This window comes from Phaenicophaeus curvirostris, chromosome 1 (assembly GCF_032191515.1).
Source record: "Phaenicophaeus curvirostris isolate KB17595 chromosome 1, BPBGC_Pcur_1.0, whole genome shotgun sequence".
Lineage (NCBI taxonomy): Eukaryota > Metazoa > Chordata > Aves > Cuculiformes > Cuculidae > Phaenicophaeus > Phaenicophaeus curvirostris.
Window position 1 is genome coordinate 67,019,940 of NC_091392.1, and position 18,316 is coordinate 67,038,255.

At 39.6% G+C, this 18,316-nt stretch overlaps 1 protein-coding gene across 7 annotated transcripts in view; it reads right to left on the reverse strand.

Moving 5' to 3' along the window:
• Positions 1-18,316, reverse strand: part of MICAL3 (microtubule associated monooxygenase, calponin and LIM domain containing 3) — a 571,168-nt gene that overhangs the window by 489,350 nt on the left and 63,502 nt on the right. For 4 of the 7 annotated variants that reach the window (XM_069861231.1, XM_069861258.1, XM_069861248.1 and 1 more), the window contains 15 exons: positions 15,123-15,330; positions 14,330-14,446; positions 13,592-13,693; positions 12,870-13,025; positions 12,199-12,299; positions 11,274-11,531; positions 10,554-10,669; positions 9,019-9,145; positions 8,413-8,506; positions 7,111-7,258; positions 5,658-5,854; positions 4,650-4,762; positions 4,130-4,192; positions 3,214-3,387; positions 2,036-2,128 (listed from right to left, as the gene is read on the reverse strand). In XM_069861231.1, the coding sequence (XP_069717332.1) occupies positions 2,036-2,128; positions 3,214-3,387; positions 4,130-4,192; positions 4,650-4,762; positions 5,658-5,854; positions 7,111-7,258; positions 8,413-8,506; positions 9,019-9,145; positions 10,554-10,669; positions 11,274-11,531; positions 12,199-12,299; positions 12,870-13,025; positions 13,592-13,693; positions 14,330-14,446; positions 15,123-15,330 (2,067 nt within the window). The remainder of the gene's footprint in view (positions 1-2,035; positions 2,129-3,213; positions 3,388-4,129; positions 4,193-4,649; positions 4,763-5,657; positions 5,855-7,110; positions 7,259-8,412; positions 8,507-9,018; positions 9,146-10,553; positions 10,670-11,273; positions 11,532-12,198; positions 12,300-12,869; positions 13,026-13,591; positions 13,694-14,329; positions 14,447-15,122; positions 15,331-18,316) is intronic. The other 3 variants (XM_069861266.1, XM_069861285.1, XM_069861276.1) reach the window with 1 other exon arrangement.

Below are 18,316 nucleotides of genomic sequence, written 5' to 3' on the forward strand. Positions count from 1 at the left end.
TTTCTTTCATCCCACTTTATCCTGCAGATTTTGCATGCACGAGACCCAGTTTTATTCTTCTACTGTTTTCAGATGGAAAGCACTGCAAACTCCAGCATGAAACCTGGACCCAAGAACCAACCATCTTCTGCTGATGCGGTAAAGCCTGTCAAGGAAAGATGTTCTCTCCAGCTGTAATCTTGAGAGGGAAATCATCCACACATGGCAATCAATATCAGTGTTAAATAAAATAACTTAAGTCCTCTGAAAGTACAACTGTTACAGAAAGATTTTTCAAAGATCTGCCCTACACTGCTGCCTACATAAAGATGCTACTAATGTTGAGGGAGACTGGAAAGATTAGCCGGTCCTTATTAAAAAAAGAAAAAATTGTTTAGTGAAAACAAGAACAAAACCCAACAAACTGTTCTCTGGTGAGGAGAAAATTCTTCAACAGAATAAATGCAGGAAACAAAAGTTTGTCCTTTTTTTGGTTCAGTTACAAAGAGATAAGAACAAGAACTTCGGAGTTTCACTATAAAGGCTTAATTATAAAATCTTCAAAAACTTTCAACACCAAGTTCAAATACAAATCTTGAGGCAGCAGGGATGTGATCTTCTCCAGCTGCTAGAACACAAATTTTCATCCTTCTGAGCTAAGATAAATTGGAATGCACTGGTTGTCTTCCTTTTTTTTTTTTGTGGGGTAACATAAGCAGTGCTCATCAATTAACCTGATATTGATATTGTACAGCCACATTATGCTCTTCAGCATCCCCTTGACATAGGAAGTATTCTTAAAAAGTGAAATTTGCCTTAATCATGAATAGCGTTTATCCACCTGTAAGTGCTCATTAGCCTATAAAGAAGATTCTGATAAGAGAGAATGTAGAAGGAACACTGAGTGAGTCAGGAAACCTAAACAAAACGTTGACATATTTTTAAGTCTCTCTTGACAGCTCTACTGACAACAATTTCCCTGGTTTAGGTCTTCTTTATCTTCTAGAAATCTTCCAGATCACAGCACCGGTCATGGTATGCAGCACTAAGAGTGCTGAATGCCTTGGACATGAAGTTCACCATGAATCCATAAACATACAAGACAGGGCGTTTCCAAAGCAGTGTCACCTTCTTTCTCTTGACTCCAAAGTATGCTCTGATTAAACTGCAACCAGAAAGAAGCAGACGTTTCTCCAAATTATGGCTGCCAGTAAAATGTATCTCAACACTCTCAGAAACACAACGAGGCCATTTGCACTGGGAAGCAGTAGAAGCAAAGGAAGCCAGTGAGATAAAGCATCCCTATCTGCCTGAAAAGACTGTCACAAGTCTTGCTTTTGAAAGTGCACTGCTGAAAGAAAAACACCAGCAATGATGCTGGGCCAAAACACACAAGAGAAAATAAAGTTTGATACCTGCTGATTTTTTTCTGCTATTGCTCCCAGTTCTGACCCCCTCTGTGGCAGAAAACCTAAAATTTATTTTATTCATAGTAATACAGGAATCTGCAATGCAATGAATGAGAGAAGTTGTCAAGTACAGCTGTATTTGTCGTGGAGAAAAGAAAACCACAGTAAAGTCTCCTGTAACTGTAGAACACCTAAGGTTTCACACGTGAATAGCAAAACTTATAACCTCTTTTAGTATCAAAGAAGAGCCTTAATATCACAGATGGCATTACATGTTTAACCTCATTGGTTGTGATAATTGCTTACATATTTTCAATAATTTTCTAACAGAACAATGTAGAAATACTCCAGATGATGAAATGTCTATGCTAGGTTGCACTTGTAGGCAGGGTTCCTGCTAAAACATCCACTGAACCCCTAGGGAGTTGAAACTAGCTTAAGAGGGCAGGGAAAATTTGACTAAATCCTTTTGAAGCATATAAACCATGCATCATCAAAGGCAGATTTTGATTTTGTTCATTAAAAGTTAAGTTACTTAAAACAATGGACTCGCACAAGGTGCTAGAAAAGGACTGGTTTAAAAACGGGACAGCGATAGCTGGTGTTTGGTGCAGGCAATGCATTGTATTCATGAGGAGTTTCTTTACCTGTTTCCACTGGGGTATGGGAGCAAGACGGCCCTGCTCTCGTCTGCTGGATGGCTGGTTGTGAACACGTTCTTGATAAGGCAGGACAGGTTGCTGCATGCAGGTTGTAGGGAAAGTGGGTTGGGACCGAGGAGGAAAGATAAAATAGTAAAGGAAATTCAAAGAAAGCCAAAGGAATGGGATACAGAATCAGACAAACATTTACGAAAAAAAAATAGGGTAGGGGACAATTCATTTCGCAAGCAAAATATAAAACGGGGAAAAACATCCAGAAATGGGAAATTACGTATGTTTTTGGACCTTTCCTTTATTTCCACTGTTGTTCAAATCAACCTGCTTATTCTCGCAAGTATGTAGTGGCTGAGGAAACGTTTGATTGGTAGTGTGGCATAAAACATGACTATTTTGAGATTACGCTATAATACAAAGACTGGTGTGCAGTGCAGCAAAGACATACTCGTCCTCGCTCAGAAGTAGCGAGGTCAGGTCCCACACACAATCCAACCGTGGCAGCGCATAGCTTGGTACAAGTTATGGAGACAGACCACACCACAGATCAAGAACTCAGGCACTTAAATGGTACTGAGCCTCAAGCTGCTGACGCTGCACTGCTAGCAGAGGTGTGAAGTGACTCCATCTAACTTCCAAGACAACTACCCTGCAGTTGCAGTAGTTCAGATACCATCCTGAATTACCAGCAGCCATCAGGAAGCCACCACTTGGAATGAGACAAATATCCTGAGTGCATAGAAACTCCCAGGCATGTGCTGCACTTACGTATACATACAAAACTTAATCACAGTTCACAAGAACAGATATAACCTAGCATGAAAAAGTTCCAATCAGAAATGAAATGGTATTTTTTAAACATTAGAAATAGGATGTTCCTGGAAGTCTTTTCAATAGCAATAGTAGTTCCGAAAGAAACCTAATTGCTGGCAAGATGTTTTTGAATAAGATTACATTTACAGGCAGTAACAGGGAAACAGACTTTTATACGAAAGTTATTCCCTAATACTCCTAAACTAAATTTTTTCTCTTTTGAGTAATCCTTACCCTTCCCTGGAAGAGCCTTAAAGTAGAACAGCACGATTGCCATCCTGTCCCAAGGGCTGCTTGATTATCATTCATGATTTTCCTCTATAATTCCAAAATAAATGTTATCATCCATCCCCTACCTGTCTTCTTAAGGTGGAGGACTGCACTGGTGCATTCTCTTCAAACTTGGCCAGTAGCTGGGTTGCCATAGACTTGACTTTGTTCTGATTCCCAACAGCAGCATCAATTCTCCTCTCCGTCAGGGCACTCACCAGTGTGGGCCTTTCTTCTCTGTAGCTTCGTGGGATGTCCTCCTAACAATCAGTGACACCAAAATTCAACAAGATGCAATTGGATCCCCTTTTCCTCTCTACCCCTTTGCTGAGATAGGTTACTAACAGTGTAGAAAACAAACCTATTAGTTTGCACTTGAAAGCTCATGCTTTAATTTCCTTTGGCAGGTCATCACAAGTTGTTAAACATTACTTTTCAACCTTATTCAACACACTTACCTACCAAAGAGACCACAGTTGAAACACTCCAATGAATGCACTGACACAAAGCAAAGACCTATCTTTAAGCCTTTATTGACAACTCATCAATAGATTTTAACTCACTTGTATCTATTTGGCTACATAACACTTCAAGTGAAGGACAGCCTCATGGGGCGTACTAGGAACATATGCTTTCTGCACTAATCAAGGCTAGGGCTTAAATACGAATGAAAATTCTAATTATACTGCACAACTTTACTAAATGAAAATTTTATTCTTGGTGTCCCCATCAAATCAAAGTGAATCACAGTAAGAACAGAGTATGATGGAACTGCAACATTTCATTCACTGCACTGTGTTATTTCATAAGCATCTGTAAAATATTCGCACTATAGCTACAACAAAGTGTAACCTCTGAAGAATAATTAACTTGTACTTAAAATAAAAAAAAAAAAAATCTTACATAAACCCTGTCTGGACATATAACTATTTGGGCTGAAGTAGTAACAAGGAACTTACCCCCTGTTTTCCTCCCTGGTACCTTCCGTACTATAATACTTACATCCTCAGATTGGCTGGTTTTTCTCCTCTTTCCTGCACCATCCAGTTCCTTCTCTTTTTTGTCCTGAAAATGGAAGGAGGAGGGGAAAAAACCCCAAAGGTAAGGATTCTCATACCCTTCTGGCCTGAGATGTCATTGGTGCACTTAAATAAGCTTTGCATCACAACTGATTAATTCTCTGAGTTTCTTTTCCATTTGTTTAAGAGGATTCTTATCTTCAAACTGGACATTCTTCAATGCTTGTAACTAACTGGGAACTGAACAACCCATTGTGTTCCAACAGAAAACATATCCCCACATACTACCACAAGGCTAGGATTTTGAGACTGAAGTACACCGCTATTTAAAAGTACATATTATGGGTGCAACTCTGCAAGTTATGTGATGTTTTGTCCCATGCCAAGAGCCGATGAACCCATGGTCTTTTGTAAACACATAGCAGGTACACAACACACCCATTTTTAGTAACATCTACTTGGACAGAAGCCTAACGGTGTTATCCAGACTGTGGTATGGTTACCTTTGGAGTGCGTTTCCGAGAGATGCTTTGTCCCAGCTTACTGAGAAAAGAGATGGGGGATTTGGTACTGGCAATTAAAGCAGCTTTTTCTTCTGCATTCAGGTCCAGAGTATCTGTTAGCAAAAACAGGTATGACAAGGGAATGCCAAGAAATTATTTTTGGAGTGTTAATACACAACTGAAGGATTCACTGGTTTATTTGGTTTTTAACGTAGCAATCTTTTTCTTAAATTCTCTATACAAAATTATTGTGATGTCCAGAATGAGTACTGTTCTCAGCTTTTTCATTTTACAAAAATCAGTTCTCCTTTCAAAGTTTATAACCACCCAGAATAAACACTGTGCTTGTTTCCTCTATTTACTTTCATATTTAAAGAGCATGATGATCATTAGTATTCTTAAGAGTTCACAGATTTGGAAATAATTACTCATACACATTAGATTTTTAAAAGGCTATTAAACACAATTATTTTTTTTTATCACCTGAATGACAAGACATGAAGAAGTAATAAAGAAGCAGTTTTAACACTATTAATATTTAAAAGTAGGCCTTACTGATTTGTGCTAGGCAATTACACCTTTCAGTTCTAGTCAGAGATCCTTCATTCCTCACTGGCCTGAAGTTACTCCCGCTATTCATGGACAGTAAACAGATATAAAACTTGGCCAGTGTTTTGAGATTACCTACTAAACAACTATCACCAATGCATCTCTCATTAGCCAAGAGTGATGAGCCCCTAGCAACAGGAAGAAAGCAGACAGGTTATGTAGTAGTGCTGAAGCGAGTTGACAACTTTTGAGGACATTATTTTCAGAACATGGTTTTGTATTAACTCATGATTTTGCTCCTGATGCTACTAACATGGTCTTTATCAGCACCAATAACAAGTCAGCTTTTGTAACATAATGTTAGTGACTGTTGGTACGAGCTTAAGCAGAAGAAGCACGAAGATAACTGAAGCAAGCACACTGATATGGAAGCCGAGAGACCTGCCCCAAACTCCTTACCGCTAGAGGGGATGGTGTCTTTGAACATCTCATAGAACTGTGTGAGGTACATCACCATTGATAATTTATCTGGCTCTCCGACAGATGCCATTTCCTTTCCAGTCATAATGGGAGATATTCCAAACTCTTTTTCAGCAATGTCAAAGGCCAGTTGGTTATTCTTCTCCACACTGTGCTCATCCAAAGAATCAAAGTCTCTGCAAAGGGCATAAAGACAGCATGCACTGAATCAAGTAGAAAACAGTCTACTGAAAACTTGGGGATTGATCTCTCTAATTTTTTTCCCTCTGAAATCTCTCAAATTTATTTGCCAGCAACTTTGTTGTGCTGCAGAGTTGATGCTACTTAATTATGGTGAACTTTGGCTTAAACATATTCCTTTTTCATTTTTCACTCCTCCTCCAAATCCAGATATTTCTGCTTAAAAACTTCATAATCCTCTGAAATATTTCTTCACTTCCTCCTTTGCCAGAAGACTTTACTGTTTTCCCTTAAGTAAAATCTTTTGTGTGCTTGGAACTACATTAAGTCTTAACTGTCCTCTTCTTTCTTGTTTGATTCATGTTTTAATTCTGCTGTCTTTTTCGAAAAATATATGAAGAGCCGTAGCTTGTAGAGTTATATAAACCAACTTAAAAGCTATTTTGACTCTTCTCAATCTATATAGCTATTAAACAGAGTAGCTCAGGTTAACTTGACTACACCAATAAGGAAATAATTCAGTGCACGTGGGAGGGAATAACCAAGTAATTTTTTAGCATGCTTTACATTGGATTATGTATTTAAAGACAGCACTAGCATTTGCTTTTTCTAATGCCCCTTTGGGAAGTTAAAGTCATTTCAGATTTCAATTAAAGTACCAGAGTCTTTGATCCTATTACTTTCTCCAGCCAGTGTTTTCCCATTCTAGAATCTGGGCACTGTTTTACACAATGTATCATGTAAGAGGACGTCCCTCTCATTCATCCAATCAGCATATTAGTGCACAAACCATAGTAAAGTCTCTATTTAGACTGTGGGACACTACTTCTAAAAAGATCAGCCTATATGTCTTTTTAAAAAAGAGTTACTGTTAAACAAGAGATAAAGAGCTGTGCGGAGACTTTTTCATGAGAAATTTAACTGAAACTATGAATTATTCCTGTCTAACTTCACAGAGAACAGGATTGTCAGTCAATAATGGTTTCTAGTCAGTACCAATTCGAAGCTTAATTCCGTGAAATCATCCAGAAGGGAAAATGACAACACATTTATCTTCATATTCATCAAGCTATTATGACCTTCCACTCTGCTGGTGAATCACCATACGTTAGCTTCTACCAAGTTTAACTGAATTCATTTCAATCCATTTCTCTCAAAATCACAAATGCCTTGCCTCAGTCTCCATACTATTAGTTCCAAATGTCACTAACATCCTGCTCTTCCCAATTATTCAAAACAGTCAGTTACTCACATTAAGTCTGGACGGTATCTGTGGATAATGGCACACAAAGCTAGGCCACTTTTCCATGACATCGTGAGATCTGTCACATTTACACCAGCATACCCATCGGTCTGCCTCTGGCACCAGCTGAGCAATTTACTAGAGCGAGCTACGGACTCTGTAAGAAATCACATTTTTAAGTAGAAATGTGCAACAACTCTTTCTTGAATTCTGAAACCAACATAAAACCCATGAACCAACAAATAAAAACTTCATGTAAACAACAAGGTCCTTCTACAATGAGCAATACAGGATAGAATTTTTTTTTTAATACTATCTTATTTACTTCAGATCCAAGAAAGCATTTTTAAGTTGCTGAAGAGTAATTATCAAAGTTAAAACTTGCCAGGCTTTTCACTCTAGCCCTTGTAAAAAAGCCCCAGGAATTATAAAACAGTCACAAAGGCTAGTTTTAAATATGATCAAAAGGATATACAGTAACACAAATGCTCTCTAAAGCCCAGATATACTATTTCTAATGGAAGACTTACGAATGTACTTCTGCAACTTTTTCTTTTCTCTTGAAAGCGTTCCTTTAAAAGCACTGACCTGTTTTGACCTTGCCTTACTGCAAGATCTGACAAGATTACAGCCTAAAGGGACGTGGTTGCAGGCCAAAGAACAAATCAAAAGACTACGCAGCTATTCAGCAGTGAAAGGGAGGCTTAGCAGCAAAGTGCCTTTCTGAGAGTCCCCAGACACTATCTGGACATCCAAAGGCAAGGTATGCAAAAGGAAAAGTTCAACATACCCCTCAGGGTACAGGAGTAGTAGACAGATACTAAAATGCTTATCACAAGGCATCTAACCTGCAGAATAATGCAAGCAAAGCAAGTTTTCATTTAGTTAAGCTAAGGGATGAGATTAAGTAAAGGAAAGCATGAACACAAAAGACTGCACAAGAAATACCTTCTGTTATGCCTGTAAGAATTCTGAGTTTACTGTTAGAGTGAATTCAGGCTAGGTTCCAACACTCTTAAGTAAGGACATTGATATAGGATAAAGAAGGCGGGGAAATGCTTGCACAAGAAAATACATTTAGAAATATAACAGCATCATAAAGGAAGGGAAGCCAGGCAAACAAAAGTTTATTTACATGTTAATTGAAACTTGAAAAATTTGAAAAATCAGCCTATTAGCAAAACAACTGCCAGATAATTTCTCTAAACCAATAGAGACTGGTTAAGTAATACTTTAGAGCCTTGATGTTCTGCGTCCCGCACTGATCCAGCTCCAGAGTACTGAAAAGAATGGAGCAGTAGCCAGGCCTACCATTTCGAGTCAGCTTTGGTGTCCTGGAGTTCACAAAGTTTTCTATTTCCAGGTGAATGTCTTTCAAGTCTCCTGTATTATACAAGTGCCGTACCTAAAATGACACCAAAAAACTAAGAACTACGAATATGCCATGCACCCCAAATCCATATAGAAAGAGCAGGACAAGAACAATCCATTCCAAGGCACAGAAAGGAAAACAAGTACACTTATGTTGCAGAAACCTCTAGTCCAAGAACCCCTGAACAACACAGAACAGTTCATCAGTGCAGAACAGTCTAGCTGACTGCTGCTGCTCAGCGGATATCAAAGTGGTATGAAAGACTGCAAGTACTGGATCATTACAAAGGAAATGAGTACGCACGCACACACACACAGATTTCATGTATCACTGCAGCAAGGTTCAAATTGCCAAAATAAAAAATTCCTTAATACGAATTTGTTAAAGTACAGTGGTTTACTCTTGACTGACATATCTGCTTTTCAGTGGTTCCATGCTAGACTGCCACATTAGGGCACTATTTGTCCCCAATATATTAACATAGCTTCACCTAAGGAAAGACAATGCAGACTGCAAGCATTCATAAGCACCAGTTGTCCAGTTACCTGCTGTGGGCGCAAGAAGTTGACGTTGATATTGGGATATCGGGTGGCAGGATCAATGCTGTAATGGCTGAAGTTTTTACTCACATTCTCAGGGGTGGTCTGAGGCAGTAGTCTATAAATGCTTTCCCTTGGGAAAATAAAATGTAAAAGAGTTTTGGGGTTTAGTTTGTTCCTTTGTTGGTTTTTGGTTTGGTTTGTTTTTTTTTTCTGGTGGTTTGTTTCTTTAATAGATGCATCACTACTAACACTGTTACATTAATCCTGGACAGACAAACATCCAGATTGGGAATCTAACCACTTCAGACATTGAAGAGCTAAGCTTCAGTGTAAGTTATTAAAATCTGCAATTTAATACCACATCAGAAATCAAAAGGAGGGAAGAAAACAATACATTAAGCATAACTGAAAAGATTTCCCTGCCCAAGAAAGACACTGAGACACAGGAGGCAACTCAGGAAGAGGGCCACCGAGGGGACTGGAGCACTTGCCCTGTGAGGAGAAGTCAAGGGAATTGGTTTTGTTCAGCAAGCAGAGGAGAAGGCTCAGGGAAGATCTTACTGTCACCCGCAAATGTCTAATGGAAAGGTGGTAGAAGTCTGACTCCAAATGCAACATTGTCATCTTCACCACTTTTTAAAACTCAACAAATGGAACTTCAAATATCCATTATGCCATTTATACATTTTTTAAAATGATACTGTGGTTCCTGTCGGTCAGAAGCTGCAGCTGCTTAAGCTTAAAACAGATTCTACCAGATTTTGGTTTTACTTACTCCATCTTTTAATTACTCAAGTCTCTGCCAGTGCTTGATAAACCTTTCTGTGAAGAAATTTTTCCTGACGTCCAAGCTAAACTTCCCCTGATGCAGCTTGAGGCCATTCCCCCTTGTCCTATCACCTGTCACTTGGGAGTAGAGACCAACACCCACCTTTTTGCAACCTCCTTTCAGGCAGTTGTAGAGAGCAATAAGGTCTTCCCTCAGCCTCCTCTTCTCCAGGCTGAACAATCCCAGTTCCCTCAGCAGCATCTCATAAGACCTATTCTCCAGCTTTTTCATCAGCTTCCTGCTCTCCTCTGAACACGCTCCAAGACCTCAATGTCTTTCTTAGAGGGCGGGGCCCAAAACCAAACACAGTATTCGAGGTGCAGCATCACCAGTGCAGAGTACAGGAGAAGAATCACCTCCTGGTCCTGCTGGCCACACTGGTTTTGATACATAAGTATCAAAAAGTACAGTAAGTCTGGCTCACTTTCCACACGTAGTATCAATAAGCACAAAAAACCCCACTTCATCTAATCTGCTTTTAAAACTAGGACCAAGAACAGCCACGTTTCTTATTTCTCTATAAACGTACTTTGGTTTATCAGCTCCTTAGGAAATAGTTTTCTTCAACTGAATCAAACACACAAGCATCCTTTAAAAACAGTGAGAATTTCTATCTCCCACTTTGTCTATATGTTTGTACTGGAAAAAAAGTGGGATGAATGATGAGATGTTGGAGGGTTAGCTTAGAACTGAAAGTGTACTCTATTACCTCTCTGCAAGAACTTCCAAAGGACTAGCTCCAAGTGACCAACTTCGTACCATCCAAGCAGAGTCCATTGCAGCCAAAAATCCTCTGGCTATTCCAGTTCCCATTGGCCAAAATGGCTAATATAATTTACAAAAAAAGCAGAGAAAGAAAAAGCATTAGTTACGGAATATTTTAAACAAATATCAAAAATATATGCAGATGGTAATCTCCTGGGAAATTATAGCTCAGTAATTAGTTTAAAGCTCCACTCCCACTGGGCTAGAAGAAGCCAGATGTATGGGGAATTGCCCATTTGAATTGCCCCTAAAACCCGTGTTCCACTGTTTTCAACAACAATGCATAGCCTGGAGTGCCTTAACAGCTTCTCTTCAGGATTGTACTTTTTAACCAACTACAAAATGCTAATTATTAAGAGGCCTACTGCAGGTTCTGTAGAGAGTTTAACTGTCCCAATAAGAAGTAGATGGAACAGACAACTTCAGAAAAAAAGTCTCTGCACACACTTCCTCAAGCAAGATCATTGCCACTCTAAATATTCTGTTTTCCTAACACTTCTACCCTTCCTTCAAACCTCCCACTTTATTATATAATAAACAGCAGCTTCCCTTATAATATTCTCAGCAGTGATAGAATAGCAGTAATCACCTTTCGGTGATGGGTGCAACGGATGCATTTATGCTTCAATTCATTGTTTACATATTTTAAGTTTAAAACACAAACCTCTAACAGACTGTCCCCAACCAGCGCCACAAGTAACTGATGACCATTCTGCTCTCGCACCAGGGCTGCGTTCTCCGACGCATACATGCACGTGAAGTCAAACATGGCCACATCTGGCTGACCATAGTGATTGATGGCAAAGTCCAGCGATGGTAGCTGCTGATTAGTGGAGAAGTCAGCTGCTTCTCTGGCATAGTTTAGCAGAGCTTCCTGGTCCACGTTCTCCCGTGAGAGTAATAACTCTGTGTCAGCATAATCCTGCCAAAGAGAAAATTAAAAGTGAAATAGCCTAATTCACAAGTTATTTTAAGACAGGTGTATACAACAGCTGGCATTAAAAATCCCACAAATCCACTGATATAGGTTTGCCCTCTAATTTCTTTCGTTCCTATCCATGTTTACACTTTCAAGAGAAAATCTGTAAATCTTTTATTGCAAGCAGTAATCAGTCCTGCTAGTATTTCTGACTGTGAAAGGGTTAAGAAGCTTATGAGCATTTCTCTTCACACGTTTCAAACAAAAGGCACAAGACTCCAACCCTTATTGATTAATTTGTGGCCAAACTACTTTTAAATCAACTTCTGCTAGAATTAGATAAATTTCCAATACTCTCTTCACTACCTGCTGTTTCATTCCCACAAAATGAGGGAAGCTCAATTAAGCTATGAAATGTTCTTTAAGCATATTTCATCTTAATATGAAAGAACCCCCTAAATCTATAAAGGAATACAAATTTGGAGAGGATAGATCTTGTTAACACTCTTCTGATGGCCCAAAATACTTTAGAAGGGCATTAACTACACATATTTTTATGTATAAAACCAGTATATGGCAAAAGAAGACTACTTCCCTATTTTCAGCATACTGAAAGCAAACTGTACCAAAATCTTAATTAATAGGGAGTATAGGAAAAGTTAATACCCACATGCCGTATCACTCCTTTTTCCAGCAAGCTCTGTTTTTTGGCAGTCATGACAAAGTAGTGTGTATCATCTTTGTAGTAGACAATGTTCTCCAAGTCAATACCTTGTGACAGAACAAAAGACATCGTAGTGAAGGAACGAGTTACATGTTACATGTAACATGAGCTCTATTGGAAGAAAGTAAATTGAAACTGTGAGGTCGGAAGGCCTTAGGGGGAGAATGACAAGCAGCTTTCTCTCACGTTTTTGGTGATTTTAAAATATCAATCTTCAACAAAACCACAAAGAGCACATTTCACCTGCATATAGCTATGTCTTTTAAAAAATATACTCATCATCACTCTTAATTTTTGTATTCAGATGTGGAGTGCAGGAAACTGAACACAGGATTCAGATTTTTCCTCTTTAGGGCTCAGATTTCCTTAAAACCTTCAGGGAAATAAGTTCTCCACTTCTAAACAAAAATGACACACATCTGAATGATACACATCTGCTTTGTACAGCTGTATAGAACAGCTGTAAAAAGGGTAAAGTCAGATTTCAAAGGGAGACAGTAATGACTGACTTCCTTGCACGAGATGTTCATTTATTGAATAAACATGATACCTGAGTTACAAAGTTGTAATAATAAAGACAAATAGTTTTTACTGGAAATCTGGCAATGTTGTCAAACCTGTGGCTTCTCGTAGATCCTGGAAGAACTTCTGGTTAAATATGAAGGCCACACCGCTGATCTCTTCTACTTTGGCTTCAGCTGTGGTGTTTCGATTGATGAAGTTTGCTGTGATAGCAATTGCTAGTTTACCACGGAACTCTTTCCGGCGAAACCCTACAAGGAGGATAAAGTAATAACACTGAGAAGTAGAGCATACCTTCAGAGAAGGTTCAGCATGTCATAGACAAGAGCTCTAACAACATAAAAAGAGAATGGATCTGATGAATTACAAACCGCTCCACAGAGGAAGCATCAATTGCTTCATTAGAAAAATAAAAGCTCTTGTTTAGGAAAAAAGTTCCCTTTTATTTCTTACCTCTTTTCCAAAAATTTCAATTTGCTTCAAAATGTTAAGACACAGTTCTCTACTACACAGAATAGCATTCTACACTTCGATTCCTACTCCCAAACGCAAGAGCTACAACACTACTCAACTAAAGAAAAAATGTAGGAAAAGTTACCCAAGTCAAAACACCTAATTCCACTGCTAGTGGATAGAAAGAGGAAAAAGACAATCCTTTGTCTTTGATACAAACTGATCTTTACATGGAGTTTTAATCTCCCCTTTCACTAGTCAAATGTGTTTCCTGATTTTGACTGGGATGTTAAAGGCCATTTTCATTTTAACCAGATGAAGAATTAAAGTTCTATTTGACAGTGAATTAGGAAAACATCATTACCTTCTAAGGTGTTCCTCCTGCCATCCCCTCCGATGATTACTTCAAACTCATACTCTGATACTGGATGGGTTTTTGGGTGGACCAATGCACGCCAGCCTATTCCTGTTGATAAACTCCAAGTTAATAGCAATATAAACAGTGCTTATAATAGAACAAATACATAAACCAATCCGCTTCTTACTATTCATAATCCTTTCCTCATGTGGTAAGAAAGATACAATACAGGACAGCTATATTGTGGACAGGACTGTTGCTGACTTGCTCAGTACCTCTATGTGAATTAGAGGCAGAGACAGCTCCGGTGAACCTCTCAACTATTACCTTAAGGATCACTATTCTACCACCTATTCAGTTAATAATATACCAAAAAAAAAAAAAAGGTAAGCCACTATCTCCCATGGCAATCAGAAAGAAGGTTTCACAAAGATACAAAAAGCGTGAGATGGATCATTCACTGACAAATATCTTCATTGAATGCAAGGAAAGGAAAACAGTATCACCATATTGTGGTCTATTTCTGTGGTAGAACTTCTGGTGATTTTGTACAGAGTAACTAATTTGGGTTTGCCATTTGAAAGAAAGAATCACAGTAAAAATTCAAGAAGTGTATTAATAATTACTCTTATAAGTGTAGAGGGAGGAAAGGGCTTAAGAGTCATAAGCAGGGTTAAGGAGCAGGAGTCTGTGTATCCCACCATAACTTCCCTTTTCTTTACTACCCATTTCAATAGTACTTGCTTTCATTCTCCTGATCCTCTGGAGGGTAAACGAGCCCCTGAAACTCCACATTAACATGGATCTCTATTCCCAAGATCAAGGCAACCTTCAAAAGGATAAGTTGGAGCTGACGGATACCTGCAAAAAAGCAGATGATAAAGAAATAAAAGAGCACAAGTGCCCACATGTCTCTGTTTTGACACTACTGATAAACTGACTTAAAGGCCAGCACTTCATCCCGGCAACACCGGTGTCATGGCATGAGACGAAATTTCTCTATAGCTGAAACCCCAGCTCTTTTCAAAGAATAAAAAGTAAATAGTTTATTTTTCTGTTTCAGTCCCCAAATTGGCATCAAGGGAAACAATCAGAACGTGTGCTGCAGGACAGCAAGGGAAAAGAACAGAAGCAGGACTGCACTTTTGTCACAGATGGCAACTAGCCATTGTGTCAGTCTAGCTGTAATAATGAACTGCACCTCTACCCTAACACCTTAGGGTTAGTGAGGGCACAGCTAGTTCCTCATTGCCTCTTTCCTCTTCAGTTAATGTAAGTAAAGTATGAAAATGACAGTGTGCACACCATTCACTCGCTATTGCATGTGCGATAATATCATGGCTGGCCCAATGTATTTATTTCACACCTAGTTCAAGCCTGAAATGTACTCTGCAAACGTAATGCTGGATTATAACATAAGAACTAGAACAGTGAGTTGGTGTAGGCTGAATTGTAATGGGTTATCCCCCCCAAGCCCTCACACACCTTTCCCCTATGAAGAACGAGTTCTGCTGCATCTAGCAGCAGCTGTACTTACTGATATGGTCTATGGATCCTGCACAGAATTTGCCGTAAAACTTTTTGGCGCCAAGACCTCTCAAGTCATGTATGGTGAATGGCCACAAATGCAGCACATTATTGCGGGAAAAGGCATCCCTCTTTTCTATGACCACAACCTTGGCTCCTAGGAATGATAGGTCAATGGCTGTACGAAGGCCACAGGGTCCAGCCCCAATTATCAGACACTGCAAAACAACCAGCACAGAGTAACTTTAGGAAAAAGATACTCCTACCACAGCTTCCAAGCATTCCACAGCTCTTGGGAAATAAGTGCTCTTTGTCTGCAACATAAGGTGAAATTTCAGGTCAGTCTTTCTATTGTTACCTGCCACGCTCTGCCACAGACAGGTTAAAGCAATTAACACAGCTAGAAAACATGGCATATCATAGAGCAGTGAAAACTCTGGAGAAACAGGCAAGTCACCTGCTTCTTTTAAACACTTGTTTTAAGAACAGGTGCCAAGATGTACTCTCCAAGCTATATAAACACATGGAAAACAGCAATATTTCTGAAGGTTTCTCCCTCTCATTCCATTCATGTGCTTTTTTTCCTAAAAAAAATAAAAGATGATGTAGTTTTTCCTTTCATCTTCCAAAGACCGAGTTGGTCTTTCTTGAGAAAATCTTCAGCGAGACCAAAAATTCTTCATCATCATTGAGTAGCACAGCAATGGATAAGGTAGATAAGTACAAGTGTTTATAAACACCATCATCTAGAGCAACACAGACAAGAATGCCAAGTCAGTGCATTCTAACGTGACCATGCTGGTGCTTCTACTATTGCAGCAAAGAAAACTTCAGGAAAGTAAATATAATGTAAATACAAATTCCGCGTGACTAGACAAACTGTATCAAAGTACGTTTTCTCCAACTTAACCTTCATCATACCCAAGTTCTTTATCTTTTCATATATTTTTCCACTCTCCTCACAAACACTATCAGAGGTTAATAACTTGAGAACGTAAAATACTTTTACATCTAGTGCTGGAAGTACTTTCAGAGAAACACATGACAGAGCAAGATAATTTCTCTTAAGATTAAAAAACTAAGATAGTCAGTTGACATTTCTTACCTACAGAAATTGAGGTCCACCAAGAAAGCTGGCATGGTTATGTGTACTCACAGAAACACAGTACACAGACCATTTTGTACTACCATTTTTATACTTTGGTTTCTATTAGTGTAAACCAGACCCACAGAATAAAGACTCTGCTACAGAAATGACTGCTGCTGCCATGTGAGCATTTTCCAGATCCTTGTATACCTTCATGGCTGGACAAAGAAGCCTGTTGAGAAATTCTTAAGTATGCTAAAACTTAACCAAAACCAAATCTTCTGAAAAACATCCTATCCCAAAGCAAAGTTCTTTGTTCATTGGTCATCCCCATATGCCAGTTTTTACAAATCACCATGTTATCACCAGTTATTCACTGCGGCATAAATACTACAAGTGATGTAAAACTGCAAATAAAAAGCCTGAAGGACGAACAGCAAGTTACAGCAGTGACAACATAACTGACATGCAAATTCAAAGTAAAGACCACTGCATAAGATAAGAAGACACAAATATCAGAAGGGTGGAGATCCAAGTCTAGAGGAAAGGGAAGAATAACAGCACTGCTTCTTCGGTAGCTTCAGGAACTCAAAAGGCATATGGGAGAAAAAGCAAGACCCACCACTGAGCTACGAAATTACAAAACAGCCTTGTATATTGAACAGGTGTCCAACTTGTAACTACCTAAAAGGAATAATCAGCTAAGATCTAATATACTCTTCCAGTTTCATGTTGTCTTCTTTGTGGGCAAGTGTAACTCTCAAACACCACATAGATTTTCTCTTTTTAAACTTGTAAGAAAATTAGCTGATTGGGTCATATTTACTCAGGTAATAATTTTGCTCATCTGAAAATTAGCAAATTCCAAAAGACAGTCTCCAAAGAGACTGGATTCAATAAGCAACAGGACCACACTGGGTTGGGCAACTTATTCTTTGACAACTTCCCCCATATAAAAGTGTTAAGCTGGAGTGCACAACAACAAAGGAAGAGTACTAAAATCAGATTATTCAAACTCAGATCACAGAATCATAGAATAACCAGGTTATTCCCTATCATCTCATCAAATTATAAATTAAATCAATTAGATCAATAAATTAGATCAAATTATAAATTAATTGCCAGTAATTTTGTACAAACCCAGGAGCCAGAGGAGCAAAATGAGGCTCCCATGATCCAAGAGGAGGTGGTCAGAGCCTTGCTAGCCCAACGAGACACCCACAAGGCTGTGGGGCCGGATGGGATTCATCCAAGGGTATTGAAGGGGCTGGCGGATGTGCTGGCCAAACCCCTTTCCATCATCTTCCAACAGTCCTGGAAGCCTGGGGAAGTTCCACTGGACTGGAGGCTGGCTGATGTTGTGCCCATCTACAAGAAGGGTCACAGGGAGGATCCAGGGAACTACAGGCCTGTCAGTCTGACCTCAGTGCCAGGGAAAGTCATGGAGCAGGTGATCTTGAGTGCTATCATGAAGCACATGCAAGAGAACCAGGTGATCAGGCCCAGTCAATATGGGCTCACAAAAGGCAGGTCTTGCCAAACTAACCTGATCGCCTTCTGTGACAAAGTGACTCGTCTGCTGGATGAGGGAAAGGCCGTGGATGTATCTTCCTGGACTTCAGTAAAGCCTTTGACACAGTTTCTCACAGCATTCTGCTTTGGAAACTGTCAGCCTCTGGCCTGGACAGGCGCACACTCTCCTGGGTGGAAAACTGTTTGGCTGGCCGGGCCCAGAGAGTGGTGGGAAATGGTGTGAAATCCAGCTGGAGGCCAGTGACAAGTGGGGTTCCCCCGGGCTCAGTGCTGGGTCCAGCCCTGTTCAATGTCTTTATCAATGACCTGGAGGAAGGCATCGAGTGCACCCTTAGCAAGTTTGCGGACGATACTAAGCTGGGTGGAAATGTGGATCTGCTGGAGGGTAGGGAGGCTCTGCAAAGGGATCTGAACAGGCTGGACCGCTGGGCTGAGACCAATGGCATGAGGTTTAACAAGGCCAAATGCCGGGTCCTGCACTTGGGGCACAACAACCCTGTGCAGTGCTACAGACCAGGAAAAGTCTGGCTAGAAAGTTGCCTGGAGGAGAGGGACCTGGGGGTGTTGGTTGACAGCGACTGAAC